The sequence below is a fragment of the Mus musculus genome, chromosome 18 (assembly GCF_000001635.26).
Source record: "Mus musculus strain C57BL/6J chromosome 18, GRCm38.p6 C57BL/6J".
NCBI lineage: Eukaryota > Metazoa > Chordata > Mammalia > Rodentia > Muridae > Mus > Mus musculus.
The window spans coordinates 43320777-43340731 of NC_000084.6; the positions used below are offsets into that span (position 1 = coordinate 43320777).

The following is a 19955-nucleotide window of genomic DNA, read 5'->3' on the forward strand; positions in this document are numbered from 1 at the left end:
TCCTCCTGTCTCTACCCCATCCCCAGTACCAGGGTTCTGGGCATACATGTTCGCCATACCTAGTTTTTTAACTGGGTACTGAGATTGGAACTCAGGTCTTCTTTCTTACACAGCAAGCTCTCTTACCCACTGAACCATTTCCTAGTCTCCCAGAGTCTCAGTATATTAGGTGAGTTAGTTTTCCATGCACAAACGACTGGAGAACAGTAACGGTAATTTTATAATTATTTTAATAACCAGGTTTACATTAACAGTCACGTGATGAGCTTTTGTTTGTTTGTTCGTTTGTTTCTTTAATCTCAGCTAACTCAATACACAGTTTTCTTCACGGTTCAAACCAAACAGCTCTTCCATATCCGAGCTGCCTCACAGCTAGCACAGGTCACAGGGAGACGCACTGTCTGTCCATAGCCACCAGACACAGAACTGAACACCCACACACCATGTCTCAAAGGGGAATTACGAGGAATGCATGACTGCATCAGGACTCAAGCTGGGACGGTCTAAGGGGAGGAGATCTGGGAGGCTTGTGGCAAGAAGCAACGTTGGCAAGCACTCGCCTCTTGGAAGGGACTGAGCAGAATGATTAGAATGGAGTCCAGAGTTAGGATTCAGGCCTTGGGAGATAGACCTCTGCATATCTTGATAAAGAAATGACCCATAGAACCAGTGGACTTTGAAGTTAGAGAAAGGCCATTTTAGAGGATGACTATAATCCTACTAGATTAAAAAACAAAACAAAACCCAAAAAACTTAGAAGTAACAAATTTCTCCACTGAGGAGGTTGATTTAATTGCTCCAGAAAGACCGTTTCAACCACTCACGCCTGTGGCCCTTTCAGAAAGAATGTCAATAGGTTGCCATTGGGGGCTCAGCAATAACTTGGCGTTTGGAGACTGCAGAGTATTCTTAGAGGGGACTTGGTGGAAAGCCCCGATGACAGAGCTACTTGAGAGAAGATGGTACCAGCACGCTCTCCCACCCTGGAATGCGGCTGTCTGCCTGTGAAGCAGAAGCAATTTGCATTTTGATTTGTAGCTCAAGTAACATGTTGCTTAGAAAAATTCTCATGTTAAGAAAACAGTTGGGGAGTTGCCAAGGGATTCTCAGGATTTACGAGGCTTGGGCACTACTCATAGTGAATGAAGAAAGAGACGCATCCTGAGATGGCGCCTGCCCACCTTGAGGACTTCAAGAAGCTGTTCCTTGCACAGGAAAGGAACACTTGAGTGGAACATAAGGTTTCGGCACAGTGGTACACTTTGGAAATGCCAAGTGCAGTGCAAATGACCCAAAGGAGTTTATTTTTCATGATCAGAGAGACCCTGGAAGGGCTCAGGCATGGGGAACCACACAGTTGAGGAGGCGCAGAATTACAGTTCATTTACATGTCTCTTCCCCCATCTGGTGGCCACAGATGGTACTACAACCTATGCTGCTGCCGAGCCTAGCTTTTGAGGTATTTAGTATACAAGCTTCAGATCTGGCAAACTCCCTTTGCGTATAAAAGTCCTTCTGTGTTCCTGGATTGATCCCCAAATTTGAATTGTAACTCAAAACTTCATTCCATTCTTTTTCTTCTAAAGTCTCCTTTAAAATGAAAGCACCATGAGAGCTTTAAAGAAGCAAGATTCCTCTTCTGAGGTGAAAGCCTTTTTTCAAGATTAGAACAGAATAGCTTTCTCAGGAAAATCCCTTCCTCGGCAATTTCCAAATCCTTATGTATCCAAACTGTTCATATTTCTCTAGTTCTAAATTTTATGACAGCCTACAGCCAGGGCTGTAAGGGGAGCAAAGATGAAGCACCGTGACAGAGTTTTGCCTAGCATTTGAGAGGCCCTGGACTCAATTGTCCAGCTCTACAAAATGAAATAAACAGAAATTCCCCACCTCAAAAAAAAAAAACAACAACAACAACAACAAAAAACAAAAAACAAAACCCAGCAAAACCAAACAACACCTGCAGGCAGAGATGGAGTTTTCTCTAAGTACTTCGAAGGTGTACGAGGCCTGCTCTGCTCTTCAGAGTACTTAATGCGCAGTGTGATATTTCTCACCGAGTGGGTCCCTAGAGCACAGAAGTCTGAGCCAAGGTCACTACCACGTTTCCTGCAGGAAGAGTATCTTGGCTTCTACAGCCCCCCTGCCTTGCTCACAGAATCTGGCTCACGGTTGATTTTGGAAATGGTGTGATAGGAACACGGGCTTCCAACTCTGACAGACAAAGAGGGAGGCTACCACTGCTGCCCACTGCCCTTATGTGTTGCACACCAAGAAAACTGCATCATGTCGCTTTATCCATATCACCCTAGAGATTTAGTACCAATTAAAAAGTGATATCCCAGCCCCTGGGATCTGCTAGCAGACGAGGAAACACTTGGCTTAGCATTGAAAATGTGGTTATACAGTGCACTCCTGCTACTCAAAGCTGGGTTCCCTACATCTCTGCTGTACTCTCCCTCGGAAGCAGAGATTACTGTTGGGAGCAAAGTTTAGGAACAATAGAGAAAGTCAGCTCTCCCAAAAGAAATAACATCGGGAAATGCGCTCAGGTGTGGGATGAGGAGGTTAGCCATTCGCCATGAGCAAAGGAAGCCTTTGGCTCTAGCTCTGCCATGGTCCTAACTCAGTTTGCAGACACTAGAGAGGAGGGTGGGGAGTACCTCCCCAGGGCTGAAAGGAAGGCTGTCTAAGCTTACCTGTCCTCCCCTAAATAGAGCTGGGGCTGCATTCTCCATGGCAGCCTTGGAAGAGCCCCAAAGAAGCTAAAGAAGAAGAGACCTGTCCATTTGTTCATCTGTGTGTGGTCTTCACAGCTGGGAATAGAAGACTAGAAAGCCACAGGAGAAAGAGGCCTGAGCAAGCAACTGGCATCACAGGTGGAAGAAATGGCTGGATTCTGTCATTCAATACATGGTAAGGAAACAAGATCTACTAGGAAAGGACATGACAAAGTCCAGAACCCAAAGACCTCCTGCCATCTCTGCAGATCCCAGGGGACTGTGATGGAGCACCACTGCCATATGTGACCATCCTCCATGGAAATTAACACACATCATAATACAACACACAATGCCCTTCTGCTCACCCCACCCACCCACCTCCCTAGTACACGTCCCACCCCAGCCCCTTTGTGCCCTCCATCTTGCCCTGGGCTCCCACCACCCAATCATCCAAAGGCCCTTCGTGCCTTCATTCGTTTTTTTCTCGACATCCCAGCTTTGTCTGTCCCCTTGTTGTAAGATGCAGTGCTACATACGCTCTCAACACTATAATATGCAGAATCTACCTTAGTGGCCTGTCTGATCGCATGCATGTAAGTGGGGGTGGGGTGGGGGTGGGGTTCAAAGAAATTGAGAGTATGCAAAAACAGAAACCAAAGCAATTCATAAAGCTAGGCAAGCGAGCATAACATTGGGAAACATAAGGCTTGAGGCTTAGTGATTCTTTAGATCTCAACTGCATGGATTCACGTTCCTTCTTAAATATCGGTGTACCATTTTGGCTTCAATTTTTTTTTTTTCTTCTTGCTTCTGCCTCCCTCTTTGGGAGGGCTTAACTCAGGGATGTGATGTTAGAACGGCCTCCAGGGGGTGCCACAATGCGTTTGCTAGCTGAGCGGACACCCTCATCCACTTGGGTGCCTGCAGATGAAGACAATTTCCCAAAGAGAAACAAGGGGAAAGAGATATATGGGGGAAAGAGAAAATGAGTCATTTCAAGAGTGAACAATAGTAAGTACTTTCCTGGTGCACAAGAAACTTAACACCAAATCATGCATAATCGTGACTCTCCCCCCACCCCCACCCGAGTCCTGGAAAAATACTTTCTTGATAGGAAAAGCCAACTTCCTCCCTTGAGTCAGTCTGGTGCTAAATTCATCAATACTACCTGTGAGAACACAGAGATGTTTATACGGACTGTTGTATGTTTTACAGTCTAACTACTGTGGTTTGGGAGAAAAAAAAAATTCATTGTTCCATGACAGAGGGATTCTGTAGAGGTCACCTGCCCAAGGCCAGGAGGTTAGAGGGGCCATGGTCCCCTGTTTACACAGGTAGAAGAGCTAACGTGTACTTGGTTCCATTGATAAAGGAGCTCTGAATGCATGAAGACCACAGACAAAGGTGAACACGCCCCTAATTGCTTGGGAATGGGAATCATCTCAAATGCTTGGCAAAGTTACCTGGAAACATTGAGCCTCTCTTCCTCCATTTCTCTCTAGGTCTCCCACAGCCTTTCCTCCATGGTCTCTGCTCCTTCTACTACCCCCCACCCCACCTACTTTCTCTATATGCTGTAGTCTCACCTTTAAATGTCTTTCCTATCTTGTTACCTTGCCTCCCTCATGTGTATATTTTCCACTGTAGGAAAGTACACCTGTATTTATCTCCCCCCACTTTAAGACAACTATGGAACAATTAAGCAAGCATTATATTAAAGAGACCTTTGGAAATAGGTGAGGTCTGTAAACATGGCAAACACAGGGTAAACATCCAGTCGGCAGAGGCTGGCTCTGCATCATTCTTACTGTGAAGGGGAAACTCGGCTCCAAGAACATGAAAACTGTCTGAGCTTTATGTGCACTGAGACTTGAACACATACACACCGTACTTCTCACACGCTGGTGTAGAAGACCATTATCCATTCATAACGAAGTCAGCCCCATTGGCCTGCTCCCAGTTAGGTTTGACCTCTAAGTAGAATTTGCTATCATTTGAACCTGACCTCTAACTTGAAGGTACCTTGTTTAACTTTCTTACCAGGGCCACTTGCTGATTAGGAAAACTTTTTGTCCTCAGTTCTCATCATCTCCTTGAAGGGGACACAAGCACTGGCTTGTGAAATGCATTTACCTTGATTTTGCAGGATTAGGTTGTAGCCTAGGGATGCTGGTTTCTCCCTCCACTCTCCCTCTTCCCTCCCTTCCCCAGCTCATTCCACTCACCTGACAGGCTAAATCCTGACTGATGGAGGTTCCTCACTGGCGGGTTTGGCCGAGTGGGAGAGCCCCGAGTAGAGCCAGCTGGGGTGCCCCCCTTGGGGGTGGTGGTCAAGTCAAACACTGGTCCATCATACATGCCTCTTGGGACTGCATGCAGGTCTGCCATCTGCAGCCAGAGAAACAGGTCACCATTCATTCTTCCATTCAAAGGACCCAACAGTGTAGAATGTGCTCTGGGAGGTGTAATCGTGTCGGTGAAAAGTGTGTGTGGAGAGGAATCCAGGAGGAAACAGAAGACATGGATGTGACAGAAGCGACAGTGCCACAAGAAACTGAGGGTAGAGGCCATCCAGGAAGGCCTCTGTAGACATGAGATTCTGTCTAGAACCGTCTAGTGGTTCTCAACCTTCCTAATGCTGTGACCCTTTCATACAGTTCCTCATGCTGTGGTGAACTCCAAACATAAAAGCATTTTGTTGCTCTCTTGTAACTGTAATTTTGCTCCTGTTATAGATCACAATGTAAATATCTGTGTTTCCCAATGGTCTTAGGTGACCCCTGTGAAAGGGCCATTTAAGCCCCCTCCACACACACACACACACACACACACACACACACACACACACACATACACACACAAAGCATTTGAGACCCACAGGTTGAGAACAACTGGTCTAGAGCATCAAATGACCATGTCAGCCTCAGGAGAGACAAATGGCTGAGGGGATGCTAATCATTGATGTGGATGTCAACAGAAGCAGCAGAGGGATCAGCAAGCACAGCTAGCTGGAAGTAGGGACATGGCGGAATGAAGAACTATTAGGACAGTTGGAGTGTAGCCAGTAGAAAGGACAGGGGTCTAAGATGAAGTCACAACACTGCCATAGTAAGATCCCACAGAAGAACCACCCAAGGCTTTTCAGAGCTTTTTTCAAGTTAGGGCTTCAAAGCCTTATACTAAGTTTCTGTGGCCCGAGCCATTGACCTTTGGCTGTTAACTAGGTGGGGACTGGGTAGTCAGTCAGCAATATCAATCAACTTTGTGTTTTGGGCTGGGATTATGCCAAGGGCTGGGGTTTAAAGCCTTGTGAAATATGCTGTGCCCACATGGCACTTATGACCTGTGTGACAAGCATGATGTGACCACCCCGGCAGTAGCAGTCCCACATGCAACCCCTGGCACATCATGGGCCACAAGTGAGGCAGTGAGGGTGTGCGTCCCTATGGACCTGAAAGGGATGGATGCACCAGGGTGAGACCTCTGTGCAGCCCTAGCCCTGCCTTCTGTGCAGCCACCAAGCACAGTGCCCTTGTCTTCATGGGATGAGGGCTGCGACAGGAATCAGTACTCCTCATCTAGCAACACTATAGCCATGGCATTGCTCTGGTTCCAGAATCTAAATCATAATAAGTCAATGTCTACACTGGGGAAGTTTGGCTTTTCTTTTCTTTTCTTTTCTTTTCTTTTCTTTTCTTTTCTTTTCTTTTCTTTCCTTTCCTTTCCTTTCCTTTCCTTTCCTTTCCTTTCCTTTCCTTTCCTTTCCTTTCCTTTCCTTTCCTTTCCTTTTCTTTTCTTTTCTCTTTTCTTTCCTCTTTTCTTTTCTAGTAAGCCAAAAACTGAAGTAGGAAGCTCAAATCTTACACCGCTATCCCAATCTAAGGGTCTGGGATAGCTTAGTTGTGAAGAGTTCCAAGAACATCTGGAAGCTGGAGAGGGGAGAAGAGGAACTCAGTGAAATACCTCGTCCCCAGTCCCCATCTTTAAATCACCCCAACTACTTCAGTTGAGTGTGTGTGTGAGTGTGTGTGTGTGTTTGTGTGTGTGTGTGTGTGTGAGAGAGAGAGAGAGAGAGAGACAGACACAGAGAGACAGAGAGAGAGAGAGACAGAGAGTGGGGGAGGGAGGAAGGAGAAAGAGAAAGAGAGAGGGAGGGAGGGAGGGAGGGAGGGAGGGAGGGAGAAAGGAAGGAAGGAAGGAAGGAAGGAAGGAAGGAAGGAAGGAAGGAAGGAAGGAAGGAAGGAAGGAAGGAGAGATATTTTATATGTACTTAAAAGCTGTTGGCATTTTCCCCAATGGAGCAACTTTGGGTGGGCTAGAAGAGAGATGACTGGGTGTCAACGTGTTGTTGTTTTAAGCCTTGGGAACAGTTTTTCTATGAAAATATATTATCATTACATCAAATATTTCCAGTTTTTTTGAAGTGCCATCTTAATTGCTTTTTTAACTTATTTTTTTTATTAGATATTTTCTTTATATACATTTCAAATGCTATCCCGAAAGTTCTCTATACCCTACCCCGGCCCTGCTCCCCTACCCACCCACTCCCGCTTCTTGGCCCTGGCATTCCCCTGTACTGGGGCATATAAAGTTTAAACTGAAGTACTATAATAATGTATAAGAATTATTTGGGGAAATGAAGTTTTTCTTTGGCTAAACATTGTTTAGACATCCTCTTTGAAGCCTTTGAATTCTGCACATCATTGCTTCAGGGCCAAACTGTTGCTATGGTTTTGCCTGGGAGGGTCTGAGGAAGCCTGGTCCTCAGAATCCCAGGGGCTGCATGAGACTCCCTTTCTAACCCCTGTACCTCATTGGTACTCACCTTCCTCCTTGCTTTAATGCGCTTATAGACATAGTCAGAGAATGGGCTGCAGGGAATGAAGCGGCCAGCCCCCTGGGTCACGTGCAGGTTGCCATCTTCCAGCATGATCTTGCCCTGGCAGATAACCACCAGAGGTGCACCACGCAGCTCCATCCCTTCAAAGATGTTGTATTCGGCAACCTAGGTTCGGGGATGGGGACAAAGCCATGCCATGGGTGTAGGAAGAGAAGAAAGAAGAATGGGGTTATTGTCTATGTTTCAGATCCTCCTTTGGTGCTACCAGGAACAGAGTCACATAGTAAAGCCAATCCAAGCTCAGGACACACCTGCCTGCCTTGATTTAAAAAAAAAAAAAAAAAAAAAAAAAGCAGGAGACTGACATATCCTGGAGAGGGATGGCTCGAGCAAAGCAAAATGCCTTGCACCTTTTAAGATTCACTAATTTGAATTCTACTTCCACTGCTGGTCATATCACAAACTCAGCCACAAAACCCCCAGGGACATTGCACAGTATGCCTGTACTTAGTGGCTTAGTGGTGAATTCAATGACACATGACCCTCAGGCCCCTGCTGGTACACAATTCCATAACACCTTTTGATTTAGAAGCAAAGGCCATTCCGACCTAGAGTAGGGTTTCTAACTTCCTTCCTCTCTTGTTCAGCAGGAAGACAACACTGCACGGTGAGGAATACTGGTTGGTGCTAGGTTTGAGTAGCACTGCCAGTACTCAATCCTATACTTTCTCTGCACTTCTAGAAGTTTGGCAAAACTACAAAAAGAAGATAATAGTACCCACCCAGACAGTGTCCACTGGTCATGAGATTCAGTGAACTGGAAGCAAGATGCTTGGCACATAACCACTTCAGATATTATTTTTATGACCAAGTAATTAGGGCCATAAAGTTGGGTTTTGGTTTCAACCTTGTAGGAGAATCGGAGTGGATAATGAGGGACATTTGTCTTTTCGTTCAAAACTAAGTCTGTTTGAGCCTCTGTAATCCTCAAGCCTTCAGAGAGGAGTTGCCTCTGTGCCCTCATCCCTGAATGACTACCTCACTCAGGAAAACAGGGGAAAGAAATAAATAGTTTAAGGTTTTCTTATGCCAGTAAAAGTTAGGGTAAACTGGACATGGGAGTGTTTACTGTCACACCAGAAACTGGGAGACAAAAATAGGGTTATTAACAATTCAAATTTGAAGCCTGCCTGAGCCTGAGACCTTGCTTTCAAAATAAAATGAATCACAGACAAAATAAAAAAGCTCTTCAGGGCAAGATTATTACCGCAGACCATCTGAGTCTCTGAGATTGGTCCACCCTATAAGCAGCTCTACAACACATTCTCCATCCCACCAACCCTTGCCTCACCGACTGGTGGTTCTTGGCAGAGACAATCTTCAAGGCATCTGGATCCCAGATGACAAGGTCGCTGTCAGAGCCCACAGCTATTCTCCCCTTTCGAGGGTACAGGTTGAATATCTTGGCAGCATTGGTGCTTGTCACGGCCACAAACTGGTTTTCATCCATCTTCCCCGTGGCCTATTGAAATACAAAGAGTGCATAACTGGGCCTGTCACCAGGAAATAGGGAAGCTCTATCTATTGGATGCAAGGCTTCTGAGCCCAGAACAAAGTGACTAAGGAATACAAAGGTAGTGAGTCCAGATTCCATCTATCCAGGAGGGTCAGCTGGGCAGTATGAACTTCACAGGGAAAATGTGGAAATGTGTGGCTTAAGACTTTCCCTAAAGAATGCACTTTTTCTAGCTATCTTCATGTTTACTTAAGCATTTACTTCTACCAATTACAAAAAAGATCAAAGAGAGCTTACAGTAAAAACCATGTGAGTGTGAGCTCCTCCTTCAAGTATATGTGTATATTTGTATGCTCAAAGGATACATATACAAAACCTTGCTTAGATGGTGATAGTGGACATCCCTGTATTATAGAATTATGAGGGTTTTTTTAAAAAAAATGTATGTATTTGTCTGAGGTTCCTTTATTGAGAATGTATCATGTTATCAATTAAAAGACTCAAGGTATTATTGCTAAATGATAAGGATATGTTTTCAGAAGTGTGTGGTGGTGTTTTTTTTTTGCCCTATGGCCATAGCAGAATCCTCTTTATAGTAAGTCAACTATGATTATCACGAGTGACTTAATCTTAGGGGATTAGTTACAGGCTTCATATTGACAGAAGCATCATAGGCAGCATGTATGTTTTATATTAATTTTTAATACATAGAGATAGTATCTGTAAGATAAAGAATCCATAAAGACAGATTGCTCACAAAAATAGACAAAAGTCAACCACATGAGAGAAGAGACAAAAAGATTATAACTTCTCTTTTCTTAAAACAAACAGCCTGAGTATGGAAAGAATTAACTTTCAAACCCTGCCTTTAAATTTCCACAAACAAGGGGCTTACTGGATTGCCCACATAGATGAAGGAAGCATTAGTTAGTTCAGAGACACTGTACTGGCACTGTATATAGGTAGGGAACTGGACAGTGAATTTAATATGATTTTTACTAAAATCTTCAGGAGTGTCTTTATTGATATGGCTACTTCTTCTTTTATTAGGTATTTTCCTCGTTTACATTTTCAATGCTATCCCAAAGGTCCCCCATACCCACCCCCCCAACCCCCTACCCACCCACTCCCCCTCTTTGGCCCTGGCATTCCCCTGTACTGGGGCATATAAAGTTTGCAAGTCCAATGGGCCTCTCTTTGCAGTGATGGCCGACTAGGCCATCTTTTGATACATATGCAGCTAAAGACAAGAGCTCTCGGGTTCATATTGTTGTTCCACCTATAGGGTTGCAGTTCCCTTTAGCTCCTTGGGTAATTTCTCTAACTCCTCCATTGGGGGCCGTGTGACCCATCCAATAGCTGACTGTGATCATCCACTTCTGTGTTTGCTAGGCCCTGGCATAGTCTCACAAGAGAGAGCTATATCTGGGTCCTTTCAGCAAAATCTTGCTAGTGTATGCAATGGTGTCAGCATTTGGAAGCTGATTATGGGATGGATCCCTGCATATGGCAATCACTAGGTGGTCCATCCTTTCATCACAGCTCCAAATTTTGTCTCTGTAACTCCTTCCATGGGTGTTTTGTTCCCATTTCTAAGAAAGGGTAAAGTGTCCACACTTTGGTCTTCGTTCTTCTTGGATTTCATGCGTTTGGCAAGTTGTATCTTATATCTTGGGTATCCTAAGTTTCTGGGCTAATATCCACTTATCAGTGAGTACATATTGTGCGAGTTCCTTTGTGATTGGGTTACTTCACTCAGGATGATACCCTCCAGGTCCATCCATTTGCCTAGGAATTTCATAAATTCATTTTTTTAAATAGCTGAGTAGTATTCCATTGTGTAAATGTACCACATTTTCTGTATCCATTCCTCTGTTGAGGGGCATCTGGGTTCTTTCCAGCTTCTGGCTATTATAAACAAGGCTGCTATGAACATAGTGGAGCATGTGTTCTTCTTACCGGTTGGGACATCTTCTGGATATATGCCCAGGAGAGGTATTGCGGGATCCTCCGGTAGTACTATGTCCAATTGATATGGCTATTTCTTTCATCAATCTTTATGACTTAATCAGGGGGAAAAATTGCTACTTGGCCAAGGGACACTGAGAGTCAATCCCTTTTATAGGCTGGGGTGTTCACAAGCCTTCAATGTGGGATGCTCCTGCTACGACTTGGTGGCTTTAGGGACAGATGAATTACTTGCCATTTCAAAGCGTCATATCCAACATTTTGAAAAGAACTTATAACGCTTTTCTAACACAAAGAATGGGTTCACTATCCTTTAGACACAGATCATGAGATTGGATGACAGAATGGTGTGTATGGAAGCTATCTTAGAGTTTCTAGACGGCAGAAGTCATTCCTAGTAGGTGAATTCCCAAGTTACATGAGCCACCTGGCTCTCTGTGTTGTTTTTAACGAAATTTCAAACATTTGATTTTGCTAATAAAGAGGCAGGAGCCAAATGCTGGGGTAAGAGCCTGCTAGCTCAGGGAGGCAGATAAAACATCCAGATGACCCTTTGATGACATTCATCCACAGCTGACGCCCCAAAACTAAGCTCTCCTCCATGACTTCTCAATAACCCTTCAAACCAAATATCCATCCTTTCTACTTCCTGTGTCTCTCTGTATTCATCCTCTGTATTCACTCTCTGTTTTTTTTTCCCTATGTTCACTCCCTTTCTGGTTGCTTGTTCTGCCTCTTGACCAATGGTTGACTTTATTTAACCCTGTTTACAATAAACAGAAAGCTCTTGGATTAAAGTTGTATGCTAGGGCTGAGCCACACAAGGAAAAACAGGTTTTCCCAGTAAATAACTTAATCTTGGTGTACACAGCGTGGTCAAACATCCTGCAACACCCATGGACATCTCACGAGGTTGTAGACCTCACCTATACCCCGAACATACTCTTCAAGGATTCCCTGAGGGACAGGTTTTAGTTTGATTAGTGCCTGAGCCTTTGATTTGGTTCATGGATAGTTCTACCTGGGCCACCCTCCCTCAGTCCCTTACCACAGCCTTGTCCCAGATGACAGACATACGCTCCTCCACGCCATTGGTGCCTTCAGGGATGGCTGTGAAGTTGTCCTTCCCAATGGCTTTCTGGGCAGTGCTAAAGGTACAGTGGGCACTTCCAGAGAGCTGCAGATCCCCGCTGGAAAAAGATAAAGTTGCACATGTTTAGGAGAGATGGCTGGAAAATACTGAGTAACCAAAAATCATGTCTTCATTTGTAATCTCTCTATCTCCCACTAAGCTGTGTGATCTTGGCTAAGTTTCCTGTCCTCTTTGGGCTGCTACCCATCCGTAAAGTGAGGAACTAGAATCAGATCATGTCTTCTGTGGCCAATTACAAAGACTCAGATGAAGGCTGGAGAGCTGGCTCAGTGGTTATGATCACTCGCTCTTGCTGCAGAGGATCCAGGTTTGGTACTCAGCACTCATATCAGGTGGCTCACAACTGGCTCTCACCCCAGCTCCATGCTATCTTATAACTTCTTCTGGCCTCTGATGTCACCTGCACACGAGGTGCACATAAAGATACACAGGCAAGCATGAACTCTTATGTGTGCACGCTTATATAAACACACATACAAATAGAAACTAAACATGCAAGGACTCAAATGACCAGTGGCCTGATTTTTTAATCTCCCTATAATTGCTGACTAAGTGTCATCGTGACAATGCTTTGAGTCCTGACAAAGAGCTTTTAAATGCCCTGACCATCAGTTGCTTAATCTATAAAATGATGCCTCACTCATAAAATTGTGGACATAAAATGAGGGGCAAGGGAGAGCCCAAGCTTGGCCAAGTTAGGCATTAATTGCTAGAACCATCATTCACACTGGAACTGTGTCATCAGTTGAACTGTGAGGTAGAAGCGCCAGTTTTCTGTACTCACGACTGCTGGAGAATTTGATGCTGCAGACACTCATCTACCACTTAGACCAATACTACTACAGCCCCCATCCCAGGTGGTCCCAAGATGATCCCACAGAATACATGGCATTCCAACACCAACCTGGCCAGCAAGGAGTTGATGTAGTCAGGTGTGGTAGGGTCAGGGCTCAGAGGTGGGGATGTCACAAACGCAGCTGCTTTGGCCCAGTTCTTACTCCAGTAATGAGTTCCATCTATTCCCAGGCTGGCAGTGATGGGCTCGCCAAAGACCACATTTCCTGGAAGGAGTGGATATCAGGTTTGTAAGAGATGTGTAGTGCTCTGGTCCAGCATATCTAATCAGAACTATAACTTTGCTCAAGACTGTGTCTCTGGAGTGAGGCAACCCAGGGGTTCAAGTTTCTATTCCCAGTTTTATTTTAGGTCTGTTTCTCTATTAAATGTAAACAATGTTTTGAATGACTGGATGAATCAATGTTCACAATAATAAGTCACTAGTTATAAGCTCTGACTGTAAGCCTCACACTTTGAGGCAATTTTATGTTTGACAGGAAGAAAATAAAACTATGTACTGATTATGTGATTACAGGACACATTAAAATGTCAAAGCATTATGACCTAGAACTGATGGCATTGTTTACACTCCCAAACTTCTGAAAGGACTTAACATACATGACAGGTCTGGCCCACGGTAGAAACTCAATAAATACTAATTTTGTGTGTGTGTGTGTGCAAATCATTTGGGAATGTACTTATACATGTGTGTGCATGGGTCTAGAGGCCAGAGGCCAACATTGGATGCCTTCTCTGTCCTCCATTTTACTATTTGGGGCAGTCTCTCACTGAACTGGCAGCTCACTGACTAGACAAGGTAAGCTTGCTAGTAAGGTCCAGGGGTTCTCTTGTCTCCATCCCTTGAGCTATGACTATCAGGGTAGGCCACCACGCCCAGCTTGCACATGCTTGCATGGCAGATGCTTAACTGATGAGTCATCTTTCCTATACTAATTCCTTTCCTGTCTACCCTCTTCCACTGTAGAGGCCCAAAGTCCCAAGTGTGTTTCACGTTGCTGGGGACTGCCAGCTCCTCCTGGTCCAAGGACAAGATTTGACCCTACAGGGTAAAACCCATTCTGTAGGATACACGGTTTTGTTGCTGCTGTTTTATATTTTAATCATGGTTTTCCTTGACTATGCATTTTTCAATGTGACAAACAGTGTCTCGGAACTGGAGACCCAGTAATATTAAATGCATTAAGATGGAACTGACCCTTGACTTTCTTTTTTTTCTACATTCTGTCTCCAGAGTTTGCACAGCCACGTTCTATGACATTTTGCAACCAGTATTATAAAGAGGTTTTGCCTTGTTTCAACTTCAATCAACTGTTAACAGTTCACTGGAATAGTAGCTAGGGGAAATTCTAATAACATGTCTAGTTTCACAAGAAGATATCCATGACTGGTTAGTGGTATCTACTACAGAAAAAATATGAGACTAGCAATAATTGACATACACATCACTGTCTTATGGGGTGGTGTTGAAAAAGATTGACAGAGAAATGAAGAAGTAAGATTCAAGGAAAACACTCGACAATTATAAGAAATGCATCCTTGAGAGGACCAACTGTTCCTTAGGACCACATTAGGAATAGAAGTTGGAGAAGTAACATTCTCAATTATATTGGAATTTGGATACTGATCTGCCCAGCTGATTGCATGCATTTCTTCATTCAAAACAACATGATAATAATGCCCATATCTGAATCCAGCCCTTCAAAGGATAATAACAGAAAAAAACCAATACAAGGACGGAAATCACACCCTAGATAAAGCAAGAAAGTAATCCCTCAAGAAACCAAAAAGAAGACAGCCACAAGAACAGAATGCCAACTCTAACAACAAAAATAAAAGGAAACAATTACTTTTCCTTAATATCTCTTAATATCAATGGACTCAATTCCCCAATAAAAAGACATAGACTAACAGACTGGCTACACAAACAGGACCCAACATTCTGCTGCTTACAGGAAACCCATCTCAGGAAAAAAGACAGACACAACCTCAGAGTGAAAGGCTGGAAAACAATTTTCCAAGCAAATGGTATGAAGAAACAAGCTGGAGTAGCTATTCTAATATCGAATAAAATCGACTTCCAACCCAAAGTTATCAAAAAAGACAAGGAGGGACACTTCATACTCATCAAAGGTAAAATCCTCCAAGAGGAACTCTCAATTCTGAATATCTATGCTCCAAATGCAAAGGCAGCCACATTCATTAAAGACACTTTAGTAAAGCTCAAAGCACACATTGCACCTCACACAATAATAGTGGGAGACTTCAACACACCACTTTCATCAATGGACAGATCGTGGAAACAGAAAATAAACAGGGACACAGTGAAACTAACAGAAGTTATGAAACAAATGGACTTAACAGATATCTACAGAACATTTTGTCCTAAAACAAAAGAATATACCTTCTTCTCAGCACCTCACGGGACCTTCTCCAAAATTGACCATATAATTGATCACAAAACAGGCCTTAACAGATACAAAAATATTGAAATTGTCCCATGCATCCTATCAGATCACCATGGACTAAGGCTGATCTTCAATAACAACATAAATAATAGAAAGCCAACATTCACATGGAAACTGAACAACACTCTTCTCAATGATACCTTAGTCAAGGAAGGAATAAAGAAAGAAATTAAAGACTTTTTAGAGTTTAATGAAAATGAAGCCACAACATACTCAAACCTATGGGACACAATGAAAGCATTTCTAAGAGGGAAGGAAACTCATAGCTCTGAGTGCCTCCAAAAAGAAACTAGAGAGAGCACACACTAGCAGCTTGACAACACATCTAAATGCTCTAGAAAAAAAGGAAGCAAATTCACCCAAGAGGAGTAGACAGCAGGAAATAAACTCAGGGGCAAAATCAACCAAGTGGAAACAAGAAGAACTATTCAAAGAATTAACCAAACGAGGAGTTGGTTCTTTGAGAAAATCAACAAGATAGATAAACCCTTAGCTAGACTCACTAGAGGGCACAGGGACAGCATCCTAATTAACAAAATCAGAAATGAAAAGAGAGACATAACAACAGATCCTGAAGAAATCCAAAACACCATCAGATCCTTCTAAAAAAAGGCTATACTCAACAAAACTGGAAAACCTGGACGAAATGGACAAATTTCTAGACAGATACCAGGTACCAAAGTTAAATCAGGATCAAGTTAAAGATCTAAACAGTCCCATATCCCCTAAAGAAATAGAAGCAGTCATTAATAGTCTCCCAGCCAAAAAAAGCCCAGGACCAGATGGGTTTAGTGCAGAGTTCTATCAGACCTTCAAAGAAGATCTAATTCCAGTTCTGCACAAACTATTCCACAAAATAGAAGTAGAAGGTACTCTACCCAACTCATTTTATGAAGCCACAATTACTCTGATACCTAAACCACAGAAAGATCCAACAAAGATAGAGAACTTCAGACCAATTTCCCTTATGAATATTGATGCAAAAATCCTCAATAAAATTCTTGCTAATCGAATCCAAGAACACATTAAAGCAATCATCCATCCTGACCAAGTAGGTTTTATTCCAGGGATGCAGGGATGGTTTAAAATACGGAAATCCATCAACGTAATCCATTATATAAACAAACTCAAAGACAAAAACCACATAATCATCTCATTAGATGCGGAGAAAACATTTGACAAAATCCAACACCCATTCATGATAAAAGTCTTGGAAAGATCAGGAATTCAAGGCCCATACCTAAACATGATAAAAGCAATCTACAGCAAACCAGTAGCCAACATCAAAGTAAATGGTGAGAAGCTGGAAGCAATCCCACTAAAATCAGGGACTAGACAAGGCTGCCCACTTTCTCTCTACCTCTTCAACATAGTACTTGAAGTCCTAGCCAGAGCAATTCGACAACAAAAGGAGATCAAGGGGATACAAATTGGAAAAGATGAAGTCAAAATATCACTTTTTGCAGATGATCTGATAGTATATATAAGTGACCCTAAAAATTCCACCAGAGAACTCCTAAACCTGATAAACAGCTCCGGTGAAGTAGCTGGATATAAAATAAACTCAAACAAGTCAATGGCCTTTCTGTACACAAAGGATAAACAGGCTGAGGAAGAAATTAGGGAAACAACACCCTTCTCAATAGTCACAAATAATATAAAATATCTTGGCGTGACTCTAACTAAGGAAGTGAAAGATCTGTATGATAAGAAATTCAAGTCTCTGAAGAAAGAAATTAAAGAAGATCTCAGAAGATGGAAAGATCTCCCATGCTCATGGATTGGCAGGATCAATATAGTAAAAATGGCTATCTTGCCAAAAGCAATCTACAGATTCAATGCAATCCCCATCAAAATTCCAATTCAATTCTTAAATGAATTAGAAAGGGCAATCGGCAATTTCATCTGGAATAACAAAAAACCTAGGATAGCAAAAACTCTTCTCAAGGATAAAAGAACCTCTGGTGGAATCCCCATTCCTCACCTAAATGCTGTACTACAGAGCAATTGTGATAAAAAATGCATGGTACTGGTATAGTGACAGACAAGTAGACTAATGGAATAGAATTGAAGACCCAGAAATGAACCCACACACTTATGGTCACTTGATCTTTGACAAGGGAGCAAAAACCATCCAGTGGAAAAAAGACAGCATCTTCAACAAATGGTGCTGGCACAACTGGCGGTTATCATGTAGAAGAATGCGAATTGATCCATTCCTATCTCCTTGTACCAAGGTCAAATCTAAGTGGATTAAGGAACTCCACATAAAACCAGAGACACTGAAACTTATAGAGGAGAAAGTAGGGAAAACCCTCGAAGATATGGGTACAGGGGAAAAATTCCTGAATAGAACAGCAATGTCTTGTGCTGTAAGATCGAGAATCTACAAATGGGGCCTAATAAAATTGCAAAGCTTCTACAAGGCAAAAGACACCGTCAATAAGACAAAAAGGCCACCAACAGATTGGGAAAGGATCTTTACCTATCCTAAATCAGATAGGGGACTAATATCCAATATATATAAAGAACTCAAGAAGGTGGACTCCAGAAAATCAAATAACCCCATTAAAAATGGGGCTCAGAGCTAAACAAAGAATTCTCACCTGAAGAATACTGAATAGCTGAGAAGCACCTGAAAAAAAATGCTCAGCATCCTTAATCATCAGAGAAATGCAAATCAAAACAACCCTGAGATTCCATCTCACAACAGTCAGAATGGCTAAGATCAAAAATTCAGGTGACAGCAGATGCTGGCGAGGATGTGGAGGAAGAGAAACACTCCTTCATTGTTGGTGGGATTGCAAGCTTGTACAACCACTCTGGAAATCAGTCTGGTGGTTCCTCAGAAAATTGGACATAGTACTACTGGAGGATCCCGCAATACCTCTCCTGGGCATATATCCAGAAGATGTCCCAACCGGTAAGAAGAACACATGCTCCACTATGTTCATAGCAGCCTTATTTATAATAGCCAGAAGCTGGAAAGAACCCAGATGCCCCTCAACAGAGGAATGGATACAAAAAATGTGGTACATTTACACAATGGAGTACTACTCAGCTATTAAAAAGAATGAATTTATGAAATTCCTAGGCAAATGGTTGGACATAGAGGGCATCATTCTGAGTGAGGTAACACAATCACAAAAGAACTCAAATGATATGTACTCACTGATAAGTGGATATTAGCTCAGAAACTTAGTATTCCCGAGATATAAGAGACAATTTGTAAAACACATGAAACTGAAGAAGAACGAAGACCAAAGTGTGGACACTTTGCCCCTTCTTAGAATTGGAAACAATCACCCATGGAAGGAGTTACAGAGACAAAGTTTGGAGCTGAGACAAAAGGATGGACCATCTAGAGACTGCCATATCCATCCCATAATTAGCCTCCAAACAATGACATCATTGCATACACTAGCAAGCGTTTGCTGAAAGGACCCTGATATAGCTGTCTCTTGTGAGAATAGGCGGGGGCCTAGCAAACACATAAGTGGATGCTCACAGTCAGCTATTGGATGGATCACAGGGCCCCCAATGGAGGAGCTAGAGAAAGTAACCAAGGAGCTAAAGAGATCTGCAACCCTGTAGGTGCAACAACATTATGAACTAACCAGTACCCCGGAGCTCTTGATTCTAGCTGCATATGTATCAAAAGATGGCCTAGTAAGCCATCACTGGGAAGAGAGGCCCATTGGACACGCAAACTTTATATGCCCCATTACAGGGGAATGCCAGGGCCAAAAATTGGGAATGGGTGGGTAGGGGAGTGTGGGGGAGTGTATGGGGGACTTTTGGGATAGCATTGGAAATGTAATTGAGGAAAATACGTAATAAAAATATATAAAATTTTAAAAAATGCCCATATCATGTCTTAGAGTTGTTGGAGAAGTCAGTATTTATAATATTCATGTCAGTGCTTCACTGTATTACACAGTGTGTGTGTGTGTGTGTGTGTGTGTGTGTGTGTGTGTAGAAGAGACTGGCCCAGTTCCTTGTTCTTTGACACAAGTGCTTTTATAGAGAGGGACACCCCCCCCCCATCCCTGCCAGCCTTAAGTTATAGCTTTTTTTATACTAATTATGGGAAGCAGAGGTCTTAAGCAGCACAGGTGAGAGATGATGAGATCCTTTGGAAATTGAACCAGAACAAATCCACAAGGAAGCCACATTCCATCTCCCTGTTGGTAGTACTCTCAATTCTCCCTGAGAACAGTTGCCCAAAAGATGTTCATAGCTTCAGTATCTGCAGCCCCTTATTTTGTCCCAGAATTACACATCCCCTTATCCCTGGAAGAACAGCTGTGTGAGTCCTCCTTACCAGACAATCTCAAGTCAGAAGGCTAATGGGCGGAAGTTTCTATCGTGAATATGAAGTATTTCTCACCTGAAAACACTCCATCATCAGGTTATTCTGAGCACAGAGCTC

At 43.1% G+C, this 19955-nt stretch overlaps 1 protein-coding gene across 3 annotated transcripts in view; it reads right to left on the minus strand.

The window, feature by feature from the left end:
- Positions 1 to 202: 202 nt before the first annotated feature.
- The window catches only part of Dpysl3 (dihydropyrimidinase-like 3), a 117308-nt gene continuing 97555 nt past the window's right edge, over positions 203 to 19955 (minus strand). For all 3 annotated transcript variants that reach the window (NM_001291455.1, NM_009468.5, NM_001136086.2), the window contains exons 9-14: positions 13105 to 13261; positions 12096 to 12237; positions 8915 to 9085; positions 7549 to 7728; positions 4949 to 5111; positions 203 to 3644 (exon numbers count right to left, since the gene is read on the minus strand). In NM_001291455.1, coding sequence (NP_001278384.1) covers positions 3556 to 3644; positions 4949 to 5111; positions 7549 to 7728; positions 8915 to 9085; positions 12096 to 12237; positions 13105 to 13261 — 902 coding nt within the window. In that variant the 3' untranslated portion in view covers positions 203 to 3555. The remainder of the gene's footprint in view (positions 3645 to 4948; positions 5112 to 7548; positions 7729 to 8914; positions 9086 to 12095; positions 12238 to 13104; positions 13262 to 19955) is intronic.